At 38.7% G+C, this 20163-nt stretch overlaps 1 protein-coding gene across 4 annotated transcripts in view; it reads left to right on the top strand.

The window, feature by feature from the left end:
* The first annotated feature begins 1453 nt into the window (after window positions 1-1453).
* alpha-Spec (alpha spectrin) overlaps window positions 1454-20163 on the top strand; it is a 38924-nt gene continuing 20214 nt past the window's right edge. For all 4 annotated transcript variants that reach the window (XM_034968046.2, XM_034968045.2, XM_069509881.1 and 1 more), the window contains exons 1-22: window positions 1454-1540; window positions 2411-2584; window positions 3372-3638; window positions 4180-4368; window positions 4515-4703; window positions 5378-5548; window positions 5969-6136; window positions 6229-6468; window positions 7045-7233; window positions 7676-7784; window positions 8606-8785; window positions 9200-9384; window positions 9771-9923; window positions 10563-10722; window positions 11213-11418; window positions 11774-12001; window positions 12656-12790; window positions 17102-17236; window positions 17592-17717; window positions 18141-18332; window positions 19234-19423; window positions 19768-19978. In XM_034968046.2, the coding sequence (XP_034823937.1) occupies window positions 1466-1540; window positions 2411-2584; window positions 3372-3638; window positions 4180-4368; window positions 4515-4703; window positions 5378-5548; window positions 5969-6136; window positions 6229-6468; window positions 7045-7233; window positions 7676-7784; window positions 8606-8785; window positions 9200-9384; window positions 9771-9923; window positions 10563-10722; window positions 11213-11418; window positions 11774-12001; window positions 12656-12790; window positions 17102-17236; window positions 17592-17717; window positions 18141-18332; window positions 19234-19423; window positions 19768-19978 (3872 nt within the window). In that variant the 5' untranslated portion in view covers window positions 1454-1465. The remainder of the gene's footprint in view (window positions 1541-2410; window positions 2585-3371; window positions 3639-4179; window positions 4369-4514; window positions 4704-5377; window positions 5549-5968; window positions 6137-6228; window positions 6469-7044; window positions 7234-7675; window positions 7785-8605; window positions 8786-9199; window positions 9385-9770; window positions 9924-10562; window positions 10723-11212; window positions 11419-11773; window positions 12002-12655; window positions 12791-17101; window positions 17237-17591; window positions 17718-18140; window positions 18333-19233; window positions 19424-19767; window positions 19979-20163) is intronic.

The raw sequence follows: 20163 nt of genomic DNA, 5'->3' as shown, positions 1-20163 counted from the left end.
ACTTTTAAAGCATTTTTCAAGGAATATTTTCCATATTTTCAATAGGTGAGTTGCTTCTTTAATCAAGCAATATAGGTGTAAGGTGTGCTAGGAGACTCAACTGTATGGAGTTTAATATATTAACTTTCGGAACCCACCCCCTAAACTGTTGAGCTATAAAAACATAAATCATCTATCTATATCACAATTTTTAGCAAGCATTTGATTTAAAGCAGTAACGTTTCCATACAATTTCATACCATACAATTTCATTAAAAGAATCTCGATAATTAATACTGGCCCTTAATTTACTTCAAGATCCCCTCTTGTATGATGCAGTATCCTTATATACTTTACTTTTCATACACTGAACAAATCTCGGTTGTCATTTCCTCATACATAGTCCCTTGCAGACTATTCAACAAATTCACAGTAAGGGATATTTCCATTGAATTGTTCTGTAATAAATGGAAAATTAAGAAAAAAAATTGTCAAATAACTTGACTCTCAAATGGTGAGATGGCAATCACTAACAGTTTATGGTTGTAATGTTTTCTTACCGTTAATCTTTTTTGTTTTTGTTGTTTGTTTTCTTACCCTTAATCTTTTTTAGGGTTCCGTACCTCAAAACAAAAGGAAAAACGGAACCCTCATAGGATCACTTTGTTGTCTGTCTGTCTGTCTGTCTACAGGGTACAGGGTACAGAAACCTACAGGGTACTTCCCGTTGACCTAGAATCATGAAATTTGGCAGGTAGGTTGATTTTATAGCTGACATTTGGGGAAAAATCTGAAAACCGTGAATTTAGGGTTAGATCACACAAAAAAAAAATTGTGGTCATGAACTAATAATTAGTATTTTCAATTTTCTAAGATAACTATATCAAGTGGGGTATCATATGAAAGGTCACCTGTGCATTCTAAAACAGATTTTTATTTATTTTTATGTATCATAGATTTTGAATTATCCTGCAAAATGTCGAAAAATACGACTGTAGTATGGAACCCTCATTGCGCGAGCCTGACTCGCACTTGGCCGTTTTTTGGTTTTCTCCTACCTTTATGTTTTTTACATATTATGTTGTTAAATCTATATTCTTTCATACAACTTATCCATCTTAATTCGCATGCTGTAACCGTTATAATTGGAATTGTATAATAACTTGGCATCTAAAATTTAAATAATGTAAATATTTTGTGTTCAATAAAATAAAATAAATAAATAAATTTGGTATTCTGGTATATCAAGTAGCCAAGTAGGTATTAGTTTAATCCTTGTCTACATAGCAGAAAAATATCAAGGATATTCTGAAACTCCAAGTAGGCAAAGTAGAAAGTGAAGACAAATTTGTATGCTTATGTGACTACAGACTACAAATAGTCCGCGACAGGTCGAGATGGCAATCGGGTTATAAGGCGAAGGGATACCCTGGTTAAAACATATTAATTAATGTTATTATTGTTACAGATAATTGACACATCTATCATGGAGCAGATACCACCGCCGAAGGAGGTGAAAATCCTCGAAACTGCTGAAGATATTCAGGAGCGACGTGAACAGGTGCGTACAATAGTCTGTCACCTTAAGAGAATAAGTCAAGCCAGTTCAAGTCATAAAGCTGCACAGTGGGCGATTTATAGGTTTTTTGGTGGTAAAGAAGTGAGGTGCTTACGGCTTAGACAAGGGTACAGTGCGCGCAAAACAAGTAGTCGAATGTTAACACGAGGGGTTGACTGCGCATTGTTCTAAAACAGATCTCAGCCGGGCTTGTGTATTTAATCCTTAATCTATGAACTTCGCAAACGTCATGCAAGATGTACCGCAACTTCAATCGACTACAATGTCTTGCGCACGCCATACCCAATTACTCATGCGCAGATACGCCAGAGCTTGACGCCAAGTGTATCTAACAACCAAACTAATAATTTGTTAATTAAGCCTTATTTACGCCAGAGCAACATAATGTGACATTGCAACGTGCCACAAGGCCGCATCGTACATTAATTTAAAATGTAGCAAGTATCGTCGTCAGACCGTCCGTCGTGTCCGTAATATTCCATTCTACAACACGATGTAGTCTCACACAAAATGTTTCCATTTGTAGCATGCCACATTGTCGCATGTTGTTGATCCTATTGTACTGTGTCTAATATTTTATGTGATGATTATTATTCATTTTATTTCTTCGCTAATCAACTGTTTTCTCTTCTAAGTAATGATATTTTAAAGGTTTCATTGTCCTTTTATTAAATGCCATTTTAATTATTATTGCCATTAAGATCAAAGTAAATGATCTCATTATACATGAAATTCCTGTCATTTTATACATTTCGATTTTCTTCGTTATTCACTGTATATATAAATAGCATTTGATTGTAATAAATCTATTTTATAATACTATCGTATAATAACTTGCCAAACCTTTCCCAGGTGCTAAACCGCTATGAGGACTTCAAGCAAGAGGCGCGCGCCAAACGCGAGAAGCTCGAGGACTCGCGTCGCTTCCAATACTTCAAGCGTGATGCCGACGAGCTGGAGTCCTGGATCCAGGAGAAGCTACAGGCGGCCAGCGATGAGAGTTACAAGGATCCTACCAATCTGCAGGTATTATGTCATACTTTCAGCAGGAAGGGCATTACAAGATTGTGTTTTTGTTTGACGATTCGAAAGCACTTTGTAAAAGTTTATTTAAATGAAAAGTTTTGAATTTCTATAAATTATTACTACCCAAATTTTAAGAAAAAATTCGGTAACACAGTTTGAGAAAAATCTTTAAATACAAAATAGTATAAAAAAGCTATTCTCCCTGGATATTGTAGCCAAAATTTGGCAGCTACACATTAAACTCAATTATGATAGTACTATATATTTGAGCAGAAATATCATTAGTGTAGTATAATAAAAACTAAAATTTGTTATGTTTTATTAAATTATAAGATGCAGTCCTGGTGATTGAGTTGAAGTGGGAGAAAAATAGTCAACTCTGTGGGAAAAAATACATGGTTTCTCTTGCTTATAAATTTTGCTTATAAAACTTATATTTAACTAGATGATGCCCGCGACTTCGTCCGCGTGGAATTGGGTTTTTAAAATTCCGTGGGAACTTTTTGATTTTCCGGGATAAAAAGTAGCCTATGTCCTTCCCTGGTATGCAAGCTATCTCTAGACCAAATTTCGTCAAAATCGGTTAAATGGTTGGGCCGTGAAAGGCTAGCAGACAGACAGACACACTTTCGCATTTATGATATTAGTATGGATTGCTTAAATGCACATAACTCTGAAAAGTGAGAAGTGCATGTCCGGGATGTAATTCAAATCCTACCGAATAAGAGGCTGACGTCTTAACCACTAAACTATCACTGCTTATAGTACTATTGTTTGTCTAAATCAGGCCAAGATCCAAAAACACCAAGCTTTCGAAGCTGAAGTTGCAGCACACTCCAACGCTATCGTAGTCCTGGACAACACCGGTAGTGAGATGATCTCTGCTGGCCACTTCGCCTCTGAAACCATCCGAAAGCGACTTGACGAGCTTCACAGACTATGGGAGTTGCTGCTGTCTAGACTCGCTGAGAAGGGCATGAAGTTGCAGCAGGCGCTAGTGCTTGTGCAGTTCCTACGTCATTGCGATGAAGTTATGTTCTGGATTCATGACAAGGTAACTACTTTGAATTTATTATATCCTGGTACTTTCGAACATCAGAAGTGGAACGTCGAATCACTTCTCTTCAGAGACCAACCATTAGATACTGGGAGAACTTTATGGGAGTTGTTGCTGTGTAGACTCTCTGAGAAGAGCATGAAGTTGCATCAGGTATTATTGCTTGTTCAGTTTATGTGCCACTGTGATGAAGTTATGTTCTAGATTTATGCATTACATCTTACTACTCTCGGACATCAGAAGTGGGATCAGCACTTCAATAGATTATACCTTTGAAACTTTATTAATAAAATAACCGTATGTACAGCCTTGAGACACCTTGAGATGGAGTGGTATGCAGTTGTACCCAGAATCTTACTGAAAATGCACAAAAATACTAGATCATCAATTATATTTTTGCCAAAAAACTTCAAACCCAGCAGAGGACATTGTGGCCAAGCAAGTTCTCATATTATAAAATAGAAAGAATCGCTCGCTTCCTAACATGTAATTTGACTCGTAATGGTATGTAACTAATAGGTGATATGTCGTTAAACAGGAAACATTCGTCTGCGCGGACGAGTTCGGCTCCGACTTGGAACACGTGGAAGTGCTCCAACGCAAGTTTGATGAGTTTCAAAAGGACATGGCGGCCCAAGAGTACCGCGTTACTGAGGTCAACCAGCTCGCTGAGAGATTGGTGCTTGAGGGACATCCGGAAAGAGAGACCATTGTGAAGAGGAAAGATGTAAGTATCTATCAGCAGACGGACATACAGCGGAATCTTAGTAATAGGGTCCTGTTGGCACCCTTCAGGTGCGGAATCGTCAATATGGCGCCCCATTACCAGGGTTGACTTCTATATAGTTTCTCTAATATAATTATTATCGACAGGAGCTGAACGAGGCGTGGCAGCGCCTGCGGCAGATGGCGCTGATGCGTCAGGAGCGTCTGTTCGGCGCGCACGAGATCCAGCGCTTCAACCGTGACGCGGACGAGACCATCGCCTGGATCTCCGAGAAGGACGTTGTCCTCGGCTCGGACGACTACGGACGGGATCTGGCCACTGTGCAGACCTTACAGGTATACTTACATTACATTATATGCTCTTACATATATAAGAGAAATTCATCTTAGGAGTGGGTAAGAAATAGGACGCCGCTCGGCTCTTAAATCACTCATTTCAAATGGAAATCAGTACCCTTATTATAAATGTGAAAGTGTGTTTGTTTGTTGGTTTGTCCGTCAGTCACATCGCAACGGAGCAATGGGTCGACGTGATTTTTTTTGTATGGGTATAGTTTAAGACCTGGAGAGTGATATAGGCTACTTTTTATCCCGGAAAATCAAAAAGTTCCCAAGGTATTTTTAAGACCTAAATCCATGCGGACGAAGTCGCGAGCATCAGCTAATGGTAAATAAGCTTTTTTTTCTTGTAGTTTTAAAATTTATAAAAAATATACACCTGCAAAAAAGGACGACTGCTCTGCAATAATTTTTTGTGTTACTTGGATGACGTAAGGATTCTAACAATATACCATACATGAATATATGGAACCTGAAAACTTCACACTCCTTTTTGGACAGTTGTAAAAAAAATTGCACTCGCTTCACTTGCACTGTCTGCTGTCAAAGAATTGCGACCATTCGTTGCATGTATTTAATTTAATTTGTATCTTGATCTTTATCGACTTTAATCCTCGATTACTGCGAATCACATCTTTATCAACCCTTTAAAATTGTTATTTTGCCTACAGCGCAAACACGAAGGCGTAGAGCGTGACTTAGCCGCCTTAGAGGACAAAGTAGCTACATTAGATGGAGAGGCGGCTCGCCTGGCCGCCATACACGCGGATCACGCCCCCGCCATACACTCCAAGCGCGATGAGATCACAACGGCTTGGCAACGACTCGTCCAGAAGGCACAGGTAAGCTGGGGACTAACCTATATAACTTTTCTGGGAAGTCAAACTTCTGTACGCGCCTTCGGACGAACAAAAATTTAAGCAAGAGGGTGTGGTATGGGGGTAAAGAAAAGTGGCGTCATAAAACTTTTCTTCTTCGCGAAAAAACTGTGGCCATAGGCTGCCGTCGTTGCCTAAAAATGCCATTGGTGGCATTTGGCAATGAATGGAATTGCTGCTTATAATAGTGATATCACACCAGCCAGGTATCACACACCAGAGAGTGGGTAGGACTTCACTGGTCTCAGGACACTTGTGTTTGTGAACATACTTATTATTTTTTAGATTAAGAATAAGATGAACGCTGCTTATGCCTTATGTTAAGCGTAACAAAGCAGAATCTAGGAAGCGAATTTTTGAACTAATCAAGGATTTGTCATCCAGGAACGACGCACGGAGCTGGAGTCTTCGTACTCTTTACACCGCTTCCTGGCCGACTACCGCGACCTGATCTCGTGGATGAGCGACATCCGCGCGCTCATTGCGGCAGATGACCTCGCCAAGGACGTGCCCGGAGCTGAGGCTTTGCTGGAGAGACATCAGGAGCACAAGGTAGGAGTCTCATAAGGTCGGGTTTTTAAGCTCGATCGTGATATCTATTTTTAAACTTTAAGGTCGAAGTTAAATTTGTACTTTCTTCGCAGGGCGAAATGGATGCCCGCGAGGACGTAATGAACGCGTGCGTGGCCAGCGGTCAAGCGCTGGTCGAAGGCGGTCACCGCGGCTCGGCGGAGGTCGAAGCGGCGCTGGACACACTACACCGCGACCGCGCAGCGCTGCACTCGCTGTGGGAGCAGCGACGAGTTCTGTATCTGCAGTGCATGGATCTGCAACTTTTCTACCGCGACACTGAACAGGCTGACGCTTGGATGCACAAGCAGGAGGTATGTGTGCACTGTGTACGATGATGTATGGTACAACTTGTGGGAATAAAGAATCGAATCGAATATTCCGGCGATATAATCATTTCCTTTCACTCGCACACTATGCACAGACATCGTATGTCAGTGAGAAGAAATGAATAATGCCGCTATTACCGATTCGTTTCTTTATTGACATGAGTTGTTGCATTCGAATAAGCGCTACTCCATTGAAACTGTTTACTCCTAGTAAGGGCTGAAGTGCGGCATAGCAAAAAGGTGCCGAGAGCTATTCACTAGCGACTTTATCTATAATAAAAATATTTGCGCTCGCTACGCTACTACAGATTTTGTTTTATTTTAATAATATATGGATTATAAATTAAAAAATTTAAACCGGCTGAGTTTGAGTCAGACTCGCGCGCAGAGGGTTCCGTTCCGCTAGTATTTCTGTATATCTACTACCTTGTCATCATACAACAATAATTATTGTAGTCAGTTTTGTGGACTAAATAAATAAATGAAAACTACAGATTTTTCGGAATATCAAGCTTTTTAACATCTCCTAAATTGTCCTAATACACGTATCTCTTATAACAGGCTTTTCTTGCCAACGAGGATGTAGGGGACTCTCTGGACTCTGTAGAAGCATTACTGAAGAAGCATGAAGACTTTGAGAAGTCCCTCGCAGCTCAGGAAGAGAAGATCAAGGCTTTGGACGAGTTCGCTACCAAGCTTATCGAAGGACAACACTATGCCGCTGATGATGTGGCACAGCGCAGGGAAATGGTAAGAGACAGTTCATTTAAAATTTCATCAATGAGACAGGATCTAACAGAAAATGGTGCAAAAAACAGCACAATTTTCGGTTATGTTGAAAATTATTTTTGAAAATAACATTTTCTTGTATCAAAGCTTAATTTATCTTTTATCTACATATATTTACTACTAGAAATTGGTTCGGCGGTTTTCTCCTTTGTCCATTATGCTGATTTGTTTAAGATTTGTTTTTTGTTTGCTATAATGATAAAACTAACATGAAACTGCTGAGTTGCAAATAAATCTCGAAAACTCAAACTCTCGATACATTTTACATTTTAACAGATTTTCAATACAAATCTGTCAAAATATCAATTATTATTAGTAATTAAATATGAGTATTTTCCGATTGTAATATCCGGCCCCAAAAGAGTCAGACCTGAGTTTTCAAATAATTCTAAATATCGTTTAGCTGCTGGAGAGGCGCGCGGCTCTGCTAGAGAAGTCGAGTCAACGCCGCGCTCTCTTAGAGGACGCGTACAAGTACCAGCAGTTCGAACGCGACTGTGACGAAACTAAAGGTAAGTGCGGGTATTTATATATAGCGTTGATTTAGAATTCATTCCCTATTGATTAAATCAATATTTTTTTTACTTCGTGTTCGTTGAAGACAAACACATGTTTTCGGTGTATATGGGAAACAAGTGAAACCTTAAAAAATTGTAAGTCTTGGATTGTTGATAAAAAGATACAGTTTCTTGCCAGATTTTCTCTGTAGACCAGAACCGGTGGTAGAGCTTGACATAATACCATACGTGGCACATCTGTCCTACATGAAATAATTTTTTTTTTACATTCACTCATTTCATTTTCCGTAATTAGGGGTCTACCGCCATAATGACAGCTGCAGTATGATGATCACAATCACCTATGATGCATTGTCGCAATGCAGCGCAAAAATCTCGGAAATTACATCCATATGCATTTAATAAACTCATTGGTCATTGCGGTTTGATAATGGGCGTCATTATCGTAATCAGCTCCCTGAAAATCTAAAAAAAAAGAAAAAATTTCTCCTAAATATATGGCTAGAATATGCCAGAAAGCGGGCCCCACCTACTTACAAAACTGCGAAATATCACACTTTTAAGCGAGGTTTAGATTAGCAACAAAACTTGCAGAAGTTCACTTCCGCAAGCTATTTCTACTGTGTAAACAATCACGTCGAGCTCGCTTACGCAAGTTTTGTAACTTGCTGGACTTGCCGCAAGTCACAAATGTATGTACATGTACAATATTGCTTGTAGTGTAAACAATTCTGCAAGTACTTGCGGAATAACTTGCAAGAAATTCTTGCTAGTCTAAACCTCGCTTTACGTACTAAAACTTGCCATTTCCTTAGGGTGGATTAACGAAAAACTCAAGTTCGCGACTGACGACTCGTACTTGGACCCAACGAACCTGAACGGCAAAGTGCAGAAGCACGGCAACTTCGAGCAGGAACTACAAGCCAACAAGCCACGCGTGGACGAGATCAACTCTCTGGGCTCTAATCTGCTTGAACAGGAGCATTTTGCTAAACGTAAGTGTATTTTTACTATGAATATAGCTGAGCCTGGCTGTACTCACGTGATTAGTCAAACGTAAGCCCGATAAGTTTCGAACCCATGCAGTTCTAGTTCATATTTTTTTCAAGCTTGTACTCATTCTGCTTTCCTTTTGTTGAAAAATACCAGTCAAGTGCGAGTCGGATTCCACACGAAGGGTTCCGTTCCATCGTATTCATTGTTTTGAGATTTTTTCCTTTACTTGTGCTACAATAATACCTGCCACATGATTCTAGGTAAACGGGAAGTATACCCCGTAGGTTTTGAATCTATCACGACAGACAGTCTGACGTGATCCTGTAATGGTTCCTTTTTCGTTTAATAAACCTCAACCTTAAACAACGGTTTCCCCCTCAAAAATAGATTTTGAGTTATCTCTTTTTTCACAGCTCAAATTGAAGCTCGTGTAGATGAACTAGGCTCTCTCTGGGAGAGACTAGTGCATGCGTCTGAGATGAAAGGCAGCAAGTTGCAAGAGGCGGCCGCGCAACAGCAATTTAATCGCGCTTCCGAAGATATCGAACTTTGGCTGTCCGAGGTCGAGGGACAACTGCTGAGCGAGGATTATGGCAAAGTGAGTTGCAGGTCATGGAGTTTCATCCTTCTCTTTCTGTATCATTTTTTTTTTAATAAAACCTTATTTCATGTAGGACAACAGCTAGTGTCTCTAATGCTATTCTGTGACTCTAATCGCCTTGGAATGAAGATTCTACTGAGATGAGCCGGCAATAACCTCAACAGCGGCTCTTTTCAAATCAAAAAAAGTTATATCATAATTCATAAGTTATACCATCTTGTCGGCAACTGAAAGCTCAGCGAATTGCTTCCACGCAACTTTCTCACAAAGAAATTCATTGTATAACATAATCGAATTAATAAATGTTTTTACTCAAGTGATTCAAAACCACTAAAAGTTTATTTGAATAATAAAATCTTAATGTTATCTTTTTCGTCTATCAGGACTTGACCAGCGTCCAGAACCTGCAAAAGAAGCACGCTTTACTGGAAGCGGACGTGAGCTCGCACGCTGAACGAATCGACGCATTGCGCGAACAAGCCGAGCAGTTCATCGAGCGCGGACATTTCGACGCGGACAACATTAAGGCTAAGAGAGTTAGTTTCTTATAAGGTCCATCTATAAGGTCACCTAAAATTCCAGGAAGGTGCTGATTATTTTGGCACATAAAAATAGCTGGAGTTGACATGATTGTAATGCAATACTTAAATATTTTTATCAAGCAATAGTGTTAGCACTCTTTATAATAATAATGTTCTACCAGCCAAACTTCGACCATGCTGGCCGATCTGGAGATATTGGGTAAAAAAAATGTTTGCCCAAACAAAGGTGCACTCTTTATTTCCTTACTCTCATAGACCAATAGGACGGCAATCCGTCACGATCGGAAAAAGATCAGGCGCAGAACGTTTTGCGGCTTTACGAGCTTTCCGAAGCATAGCTTCTAACTCAAGGCTAGTAGTAAAAATTTCTTGACAGAATAACATAAGATCTGGTTTTGGCCTGGGCCGAGAAGAGAATCCAGGACCTTGTCATCTACAGACGGACATGCTAACCGCTAGATCAACTAGGCAGTTGCCCCTTTTAGGGGCTACTAGGACTGTGCAGCAATTTTTGTACAACTAAAGCAATAAAATCTACCTGTTATAGGTATATTTGTGGGGATTTCAGGCTTGAAAGCAACCAGTAGACAAAGTTCGTGAAAAACAAAAATATCTATTTGGTATTACGTTTAGGATGCCCTGGTCGCTCGCTATGCAGCACTGGACAAGCCAATGGCAATCCGCAAACGTCGTCTTTTGGACTCGCTGCAAGCTCAGCAGCTTTTCCGTGATCTGGACGACGAGGCTGCCTGGATCCGTGAGAAGGAACCCATCATCGCTTCCACTAACAGAGGTATAATATTAGCGCCTAAAAGTTCCTCTCGATCGAATTTCAGCCACAATTTCTATGGCTTATGTATGGGAAATTTTCGACTTCAATTTTCGATTTTCATGTTATTTAATTCTTACCGGTGCGGTGATAGCCTAGTAGTGAAGACGTCGGCCTCGTCGATTTTGGGCAAACACCTCTAATTTCTCGGGGATATGTGCGTTTCAGCAATAATTCAATTTCACTTGCTCTAACGGTGAAGAAAAACATCGTGAGGAAATCTGGATGCCTGAGAGTTCTCCATAATGTTCTCATAAGTGTGTGAAGTCTGCTAATTCACACTTGGCTCTTGACTTTGTTTGTAAACTTGGGTTTAGACCATTTCCATCATACTGGTGGAGTTGGTCTAACTCTAATCCCTTATCATTCTGAGAGGAGACCCATGCTTGCAATGGCTTTTGTCAAATTTTTTTGTCTCCAATTTAGGATTTTTATGTAGTTTAATTCTCGCCAGGTCGTGATCTGATCGGTGTGCAAAACTTGATGAAGAAGCACCAAGCAGTAATGGGTGAGATGGCCCAACACGAAGCCAGAGTGGAGGCGGTCCGCGCGGCCGGTACCGCTCTGAAGGACGGGGGTCACTTTGCCGCGGCCGACATCGCCGCTCGCTTGCACGCCTTACATTCTACGTGGACGCAGCTGCAAGAGAAGGCTTTGCAGGTATTTTACTCATTAGGGTGATAGGTAGCTACCATTAGCCTTTACATTAATAAAATGATTCGAAACCCAGAGCACAAAATCTCGTAGACAACACAGCTGCAAGAGAAATCATTGCAGGGACTGTCTATATGACATGAATGATTCCGCTCGCTTCATAAGCCTTGTTTGTTATGAAATATATTTTATCTGTTTTGAGGTCGCCATCTTTTCGTTTTTAAAATACTAATTAGTTTGTGCCTATGATCAAAGGCTCTATTTTTTACATATTACATGATAGATTAAAATCTTTGTGCCGACTCATTTTCTAAAATAGATTAGCCGCTCTAGTTTAGTTTTACTTTTTGTTATTTAACAGCGTAAACAAGATCTAGAAGACTCTTTACAAGCACAACAATACTTCGCTGACGCAAATGAGGCTGAGTCTTGGATGCGTGAAAAGGAACCTATGGCCAATACCCAAGACTACGGCAAGGATGAGGACTCTTCTGAGGCCTTATTGAAGAAGCACGAGGCCTTACTTTCTGATTTGGAGGCCTTCGGTAACACCATTAAGGCCTTGAGGGAACAGGCTGACTCTTGCCGCGTAAGTTTACTTTTATTTTGCATTGATCTATTTGTATCATGAAAGGATTAGGCCAATACTCAGCCCTTTGGCAAGCCTTTATTTTTACGTGATACTCTTCTATTGGAAGAATATATAAGAAGCCAATGGTCAATACTCAAGACTGGCAAGGATAAGGACTTGTCCGAGGTTTTAGTGAAGAAGTACATGTCAAAGGGTGTTTCGATTGACCAACTGATTTTTGGTGTTGGTCCCATAGGGAAATTGTTTATAACAGTTACAAGTATTGTGGCCATTTTTAGGTTAGGACGTCTTTCCGAGTGACCTTGTATATCTATGAGAGTTTACTCATCAATAAACTGAATCTACTGAACCCATTTTTATTAATTATTTCATTAGAAAGCTACTTTATTTTTACCGCGGATGAAGTGGCGAAAAGCTAGTTAATTCTATTGGAATGGTAATAGTATGGCTGCTAAACTTTTTGTTGGTTTCTGTGTAACTTTTTGCCAGCTAAGGTAGCACACAGTGCTACCTTAGCTGGCAAAAAGTGCACAGAGATAGCTTCCATTCTAAAGAGGGGCAAAAATATCACTCAAGGCCTATACTTACCTACCTTTTTTCGTAGTAAATTAAAACAAGAACCAGTCACTAAGTTTTTTTGTTTTGTTATAGCAACAAGAGTCGCCGGTGGTGGACGTGTCGGGTAAAGAATGTGTGGTCGCACTGTACGACTACGCAGAGAAGTCCCCGCGAGAAGTGTCGATGAAACGCGGCGATGTGCTTACTCTGCTCAACTCTAACAACAAGGTATGAATTGATTTAAGTTTTAAATATATCCGGTCCATTACAGTCTTTTGAATCAAATCAAATCAAATCTGAATATTTTTAATTCAATTAATGCCTTTTTTTGTTTGGAATGCCTTTCCTACCAAGAAAAATTTCAAGCAAACCCTTACTAACCATATATTATATAAAAGTCTTTCTTTATATCTAATACATATTTTTAAAGAAAGATGATAAAATCACTTAGATAGTATGCTTATAATATATTTTAATGTTACAAGTGTTTCGAAGTACGTGCTTAATCACAAGTATTATCTTATGCATGATAATCTTAGAACTACAAGAACTTACTAGACAATAAGCGAAGATCATTATGCTAACGTTGCAAATTACCGATTCATTTTTGTTACAATGATAAATTAGTTTGTATTCAAGTGTCAACTTGTAGAGTTAATTTTCTATGAACAAAAATTCCCATTTGCTGTTATGAATCTTATTGCTTTAAATTACGATTTAAATCCTTGATATACATGTCGTAAGGTAAAAACAACTGTAATCTGTGAACCTGCGCAGTGGGTAATTTATCGATCTACTTGAAGGTAGGAATTGAGGCGTGATGGCGGATGTTTCTGTACCGCGTGCTATTGGTTCTTCAGTAAACCTTTGCTTTCACCACTGTAGGAACAGTATTAATGCGCAGGCACACCTCAAAGTTCTTTTTCTATCTATCTATCAATCACACACCAGAGAGTGGGTAGGACTTCACTGTGTCTCAGGACACTTGTGTTTGTGAACATACGATCAAGAATAAGATGAGCCTGATAGCTTATCTACAGTAAAAGTGCATCCATCAATGAAATTAATTAAAGGCATTAGGACTGAGATCACAGATCAAGAAATAAGCACTATTTCGGACATAGAACTCGGAGGAACTATTATAAACCTTTTTTTTTATTTGTTTTCGCAGTAAGAATTTATTGCACTACCTACATTGCCTATATTGTTATTACGAGCGGAATTAGTTGAGTGTCTACTGTCTTGTAATTACGCCAGAGTGTTGCTCACAAACCGTTACGAGCAATATTTCAGTCATTAAATAAGTTTTTTTTGTATTCATAACATTAATGGATAAATTTGGGCCAAGAATGGTCGTTTCCCTTTCTGCCGATAAAAAAAAAACAAGCGAATGTGATAACCTTTAAGGAGATAGAGATGAGGTCAGAATGCTATTTAAAATTTTAGTATTTCACTAGAATTTGCTGCTAATTGTGAAGTGAACTTGGCAATGTGACCCAGTTTGTGAGACCTTAGAAGGTCATCTGATAAAATCATTTGACCTTTTAAACGAAAGTTTTAAGTATTTTTATAAAGGCCAAAATTATTTAAGTGCTTTGACCAAAAAATAAATAATATATCAACATTTTGATGTGTTACAAGCATGATCGCGTTGATGTTGGTTATAACTTATATAATAAAAACAAACAAAACAATTGAGCGAAATCTCGTCGATGTCAAACAATCAGAGGCTTAAACAACGCTTTATTAAACTACAATATTACGTATTATACCCATTGATATAAGAAAATCAAGATGTAGTGCCTTAGAAAATATGTAACTGGTATCCCCACTTTCTTGCATATTTGATATTACAAAAAGATAAAAGTTCCATCATGCTAAAAAAATTCACGACTACTAAATAAATTTGTACTAAAATAAAATGGTAGTTTTAATTGAATAAAGAGATAGTTTATAATGCCACGTTATGATATTTTTAATTGATTTTTTTAAAATGCTTAAAGCTAGGTACAGCTTAAAGGCGCAACATAATTTTGTAGACAACCTAAATTGATATTTTCTATGCTTAACTTCCAAAGTACGTCGTATAATAAACAAGTAATTAAAGAACAAAGTACTAAACCTCAAATAAAGCTTACTTTTTGATACATTTTTTAACGCGCTACTGTATATCTTGGTTATTGTACTATCAATGACTCGGACTCGACTTTATCAGTTTCATTTCAGACGTAGTTTCGACTCGCGTCTGGTTCGAACCAACTGCTGTTTACGTAACCACCAAATAAAAATAACAATGTTTTTTTTTAAATTCATCATGTTATCTCATACGGAAGGGATTAAAAATATGACCGATGGTTATTAAATTTAAGTACAAAAATTTTGCTTACACTCGAACAGAAAGTTTTGTAAAGGAAATTTCATATGAGATCTGACTATGAATAAATTCCCATGTCGTAACAAATATAACAGTATGAAATAAATGTAAAAATGTGTGTTAAAATTTAATTCAAAGTAAATTTTAAGAATCCATCTGTGATATAATCAGTGATATTTAAAGATATAAGTAAGAAATAAAAATGATAGTACTAAGTTGGATCTGTGTAATTTTAGTCGAGGATGTATTCATATACAAAAGGAAAGAGAAAAATTTAATTTATGTAAGTTTTTGACTAATATTATTCATTATAGTCAGTCAATAATGCTTGCACTTTTAGACATAATTTATTTGTCAAACTGCGTCTTCGCCAATAAAAGTTTGCTCCGTATGTTGAACGCTGCATTTGGCGTATCATTAATAATTTGGTCTAGAAATTTTTTTGTCGAATCGAAAAATGTTGACATTGAATGTTGATGTTGATGTTTTGTGCTTCGACCCAATAAAACTTTCGCCCAACGTGAAGAGTAAATTATGTTATAGACGCGACCTTAAGTACTACGCTTACAACTAATAAAATCTAAATGATGTTGAAGTTTTGTCTTTCGACTTGACTCGATTTGTGTTATTTCCATAATTTTATTCGATATTTACATTGAATTTAAAAGTAGCATTTTGTGCGTCAGAAATCTTATGAATATGATATACTTACAATACGCGGCAGAAAGGTACATCGGCCTTTAGAATGACATTTCGGCTTTGTAGAGCGTTGTCTCTGTCACTCATAGCTATATGACGTTTTGTCGGTCTCAACGACAGAGACAATGCTCTACAAATCCGCTATCTTAAAAATGAACAAAAAATTAATCGACTGATATCACTACGTGCTATAAGGCGCAAACTGTGTTTGAAAAGCTGGTGTTATACCTATAACCTATCGTTCGAAACACAATAGTTCCGAGTATTCAATTTACAATAGTATTACAAATGATACCTTGTGGTTAATATTTATATGTACATGTGACTTTACGATGTGGTAAACCAAAGCCAGATTGCGAAATAAGATAATATTTTACAACACAACAGTATGTGGTAGTTTTGCATATTAAATCTATGATCAAATTATACTTGGAAACAGACAAATCAGTATGGTACGATATGCAGTATGCGAGATGCACCGATCGCTCACCCACTACCAAAGAAAGAAGGAAAAGCAAGCAATACTCACACACATTATCTAGAACACACTTAACATACATTTGGCTCCAACACCGGACCATTCTCAGGAGACTCCACAATGCACAATGGAGTATTTAACAAGGTGTAAAATATAGGATCTATTGATGGCATCCATATTGAATATGAATTTCGTAAACGAACTATTTAGGCAGTTAAGAAAAATACGAAATATTTTAAGAGAATATCGACAAAGAAAATGTTTTTTTGGTCCTACTTTAGTCACGTGATCGTAAACAGCTGTGATTGGCCGAGTGGTTGATGACGTCAACTGTTCGTAATCAGTTGCGTGTATAGTATAGTCAACAACCAAAGTTTACGAACAGGTGACGTCAAACGTATGAGCGCCATATTGTTAGGGAAGCGTTTTCGTGCGATATTTAAATTTTAAATGATATTTTTTGTTTTCGTCTTTGCACTATATGTAATAAAACGTAAAATATACATTTTCTAGAGAGCCCTCTGACATCAGTGGTTAACATCTGTCAAATACCCTATTGAACAATTTCATTTGCAATTCTATAGTTGCAGTATAAAAGTTCATCGCTATTGTCGCCGTAAACCGTTAGACATTCCGCACGACATGATCTTGCGCTGTGGCCTGTATCCAGCATCTCCGTTCACCTACGGGTCTGCCAAAGCTGTGCTTTCCGGCGCCATTCCAGCATTGTGGGATCCCAATTTCTATCGATTCTTCGAACTTGCCCAAGTGTCTTGCCCATTATAACTTCAGTTTCGCATTCCGTTGAGCTATGTTGGTTACTCTAGTTCTTCTACGGATCTCATTTACGATTTGATCACGTAGAGAAACTCCGATTGTAGCTGTCTCCGCCCGCTGGGACTTTCATAGATCTTATTTCTTATTCTTATTTTTTACCAATTTAGTTTTCTTTTTAATGTTATATTTTACATAGAATGAACGTTCACAGGATTGGTGGAAGGTGGAAGTAAACGACAGGCAGGGCTTCGTGCCAGCCGCTTATGTGAAGAAGATCGACGCTGGCCTATCTTCCTCGCAGCAAAACCTTGCGGATTCCAGCTCGATTGCGGCTCGACAGAACCAGGTAAGAAACATCTTTAATATGTCTTGCCTTTAGTCGTCAAATCTTTAAAGAAAATAGTGCAATCATCATGATCAACCCAAAGCCGGCCTACTACAGGGCATGGGTCTCCTCTCAAAGTGAGAAGGTTTTGGCCATAGCCTACCACGCTGGTTAAGTGCGGATTGGCAGACTTCACACACCTTTGAGAACATTATGGAGAACTCTCAGGTATGCAGGTTGCAATAGCACAATAATTCGCCAAAATGATATTGAATGTGTGAATATTTGAATAATGCCATTTCTGCTTTCAATGTGCAATGTCTTAAACTTGGTTATTTTGAATAAAACATTTCTAATATGTAATTTATTTCCATAGATTGAAGCTCAATACGACAATTTGCTGGGATTGGCTCGTGAACGCCAGAACAAACTCAACGAGACCGTAAAGGCGTACGTGCTTGTTAGAGAGGCCGCTGAGCTCGCAACATGGATCAAGGACAAGGTATATTTTCACGTAACATTCTCAAAACCAACCAAAGATTAACCCAAGACATTTTTTCAGTTAATAACCTCACAAAAACATCCATAAACTTCCTAGAAAATGTGGTAAATAGCTTTTCACATACTTTCCTTTTCACTTTAATTTATCTACTCGATAGATGCCACAAATCTTTCGATTGATGAGAACCCTCGAAATTCAGTCAACTTGTCAGATAATTTTGTTGTGGTCAAAAACTTATTAATGCCATTTTAACTTTACAAAAAAAATTGGAACATTTTTTCATTACTAAAAACTGAATAATAAAATTAATCATTTTACTACAAAATAATGTTACAAACCTTTTTTCGTGTCAGGGAAACCGGTTACAACCTGCAGGTTGGTAATAAATAATCCAAGAACTATAGCTCTAAACTGTATTCACAGGAGATGCACGCTCAAGTGCAGGACGTCGGCGAAGACCTGGAGCAGGTGGAGGTGATGCAGAAGAAGTTCGACGACTTCCAGAACGACCTGCGCGCCAACGAAGTGCGCCTCGCTGAGATGAACGAGATCGCCGTCCAGCTCATGACCGTGGGACAAACTGAGGCAGCGCTCAAGATCAAGACGCAGATGCAGGTGTGTGTCCGAGTCCTAACCCTCCCTTATTGAAAATATTACAGGTCTTTTCATGCAAGATCTAGTGTCAAAGTCAATATAATTGGAAAAATTTAATCAATGAAACTGCGCTTGCTTGGACTCTTGGCGCAGGTGGGAGCGGGTGCGTTCTGCGAGGCGGGCAGCAGGCGCGATGCTATACTTTCCATGCCGCTCGGCTCGCTCTCGATTAGGGCACGTCCGCTAGTCTTTCTTCCAATTTCTTGTAAATGTTAAAAATTCGTTCTACATGCTCGCACCCGCTCCCACCTGGGCTGCCGACTTATAGATTGTGCTGTTAGAAGAGCATACCTGAATAGGGTATTTTACCCTTTTTTGAAAAGTGTTTTAATTTGATCCTAAAGTGATGATAATAAGCCACCAAAAAATTTACAAAAGTTTTATTCGAAAAAAAATTAAATCGTAAAATGAATTATAAAATTCATTATAGAATTTTATAAACTGAAAGTAACATTTTTCGATTGCTTATTGCTAATACTATCTTTTATACATTTTTTGATTTTTTCTCGCTTGGTGTAAAATACGCTATTGTCTAGTAGGTAAACAACTTGTTAGACATCTTAGATATCGCTGAATTGATGAAACATGGAAAAAGAGTCTCCTGAGTAAATGATGAAAGTAAAACGACACAGGACAGGAATGTGGTACAGCTTTTAGTGTCCAAGACCAAAATCCTTTATGGCCATTGTAGGAGATTGTATTGGGTAGGTTTTTGGTATTGGATTTTGTGTACCAAACTCTTGAACAACATCTTCAGGCCTTCTTTATTTTGTGGTAAAGATCTCAAAAGGCTTGTGGAATGCTTCAGTGGTAGTAGCCAACACTATAAATAAAAAAATTACCAAAATAATTTTGTTTCCAGGAACTGAACTCCAAATGGACGTCACTCCAACAACTAACATCTGAAAGAGCTGCCCAACTGGGTTCAGCTCACGAAGTGCAGAGGTTCCACCGTGACGTGGACGAGACCAAGGACTGGATCGCTGAAAAGGAAGCTGCTCTTGCTACCGATGACCTTGGACGTGACCTTCGCTCTGTGCAGACTCTGCAACGTGAGTATTTTTAACTGACTGCAGAAAGAAAAGAACGTAACATTTTTGGTCTGTTCTATCATATTTCTTATTCCGCCTGTCATAATCGCGAAGTCATGAGCCAGTCTCCGAGTCTACTTGCATAAAATAAAATTTTGTCCATTGTGCAAAGAAAAAATATGTGAAAATCATGCAAAATGAGGATGTTGGTGTTATAGACTTTTATTAACCCACAGATAAGGTGATATCAATACGGGTAAATACTAGAGGGTTACGGGAATGTTCTAAATTGTAGCAAAACTACTTTTTAAACTAGATTTAAAAAAAAATCACCTTGAGCTGATATTTACAATTGTTGTCAATAGGAAAGCACGAGGGTCTAGAACGCGACTTGGCAGCGCTAGGCGACAAGATCCGACAACTCGATGACACAGCAAACCGTCTGATGGCCACTCACGGAGACTCGGCCGATGCGACCTACAGCAAGCAGCGCGAGATCAACGAAGCCTGGCAACAGCTGCAGGCGCGTGCCAACGCTCGCAAGGAGAAACTTCTCGACTCCTACGACCTGCAAAGGTACATCTTAATTTTCGAAATGAAACTTCTTTAGGTGCGACTTGAGATCTATAACTCAGATATTTTTCGGACGTAAGTAACCTGCAAAAGCCGAAAATGGTCGCCAAACGCGATTTGGCAGAGTGCTAGGCGACAAATCCAACAACTGAATCCGTCAGCTAATCGCCTGATGACCACTCATGGAG

This window comes from Maniola hyperantus, chromosome 4 (genome assembly GCF_902806685.2).
Source record: "Maniola hyperantus chromosome 4, iAphHyp1.2, whole genome shotgun sequence".
NCBI classification, from domain to species: Eukaryota; Metazoa; Arthropoda; class Insecta; order Lepidoptera; family Nymphalidae; genus Maniola; species Maniola hyperantus.
Note: the sequence above shows the minus strand (reverse complement) of the source record. Positions and strands in the feature narration are given on the sequence as shown.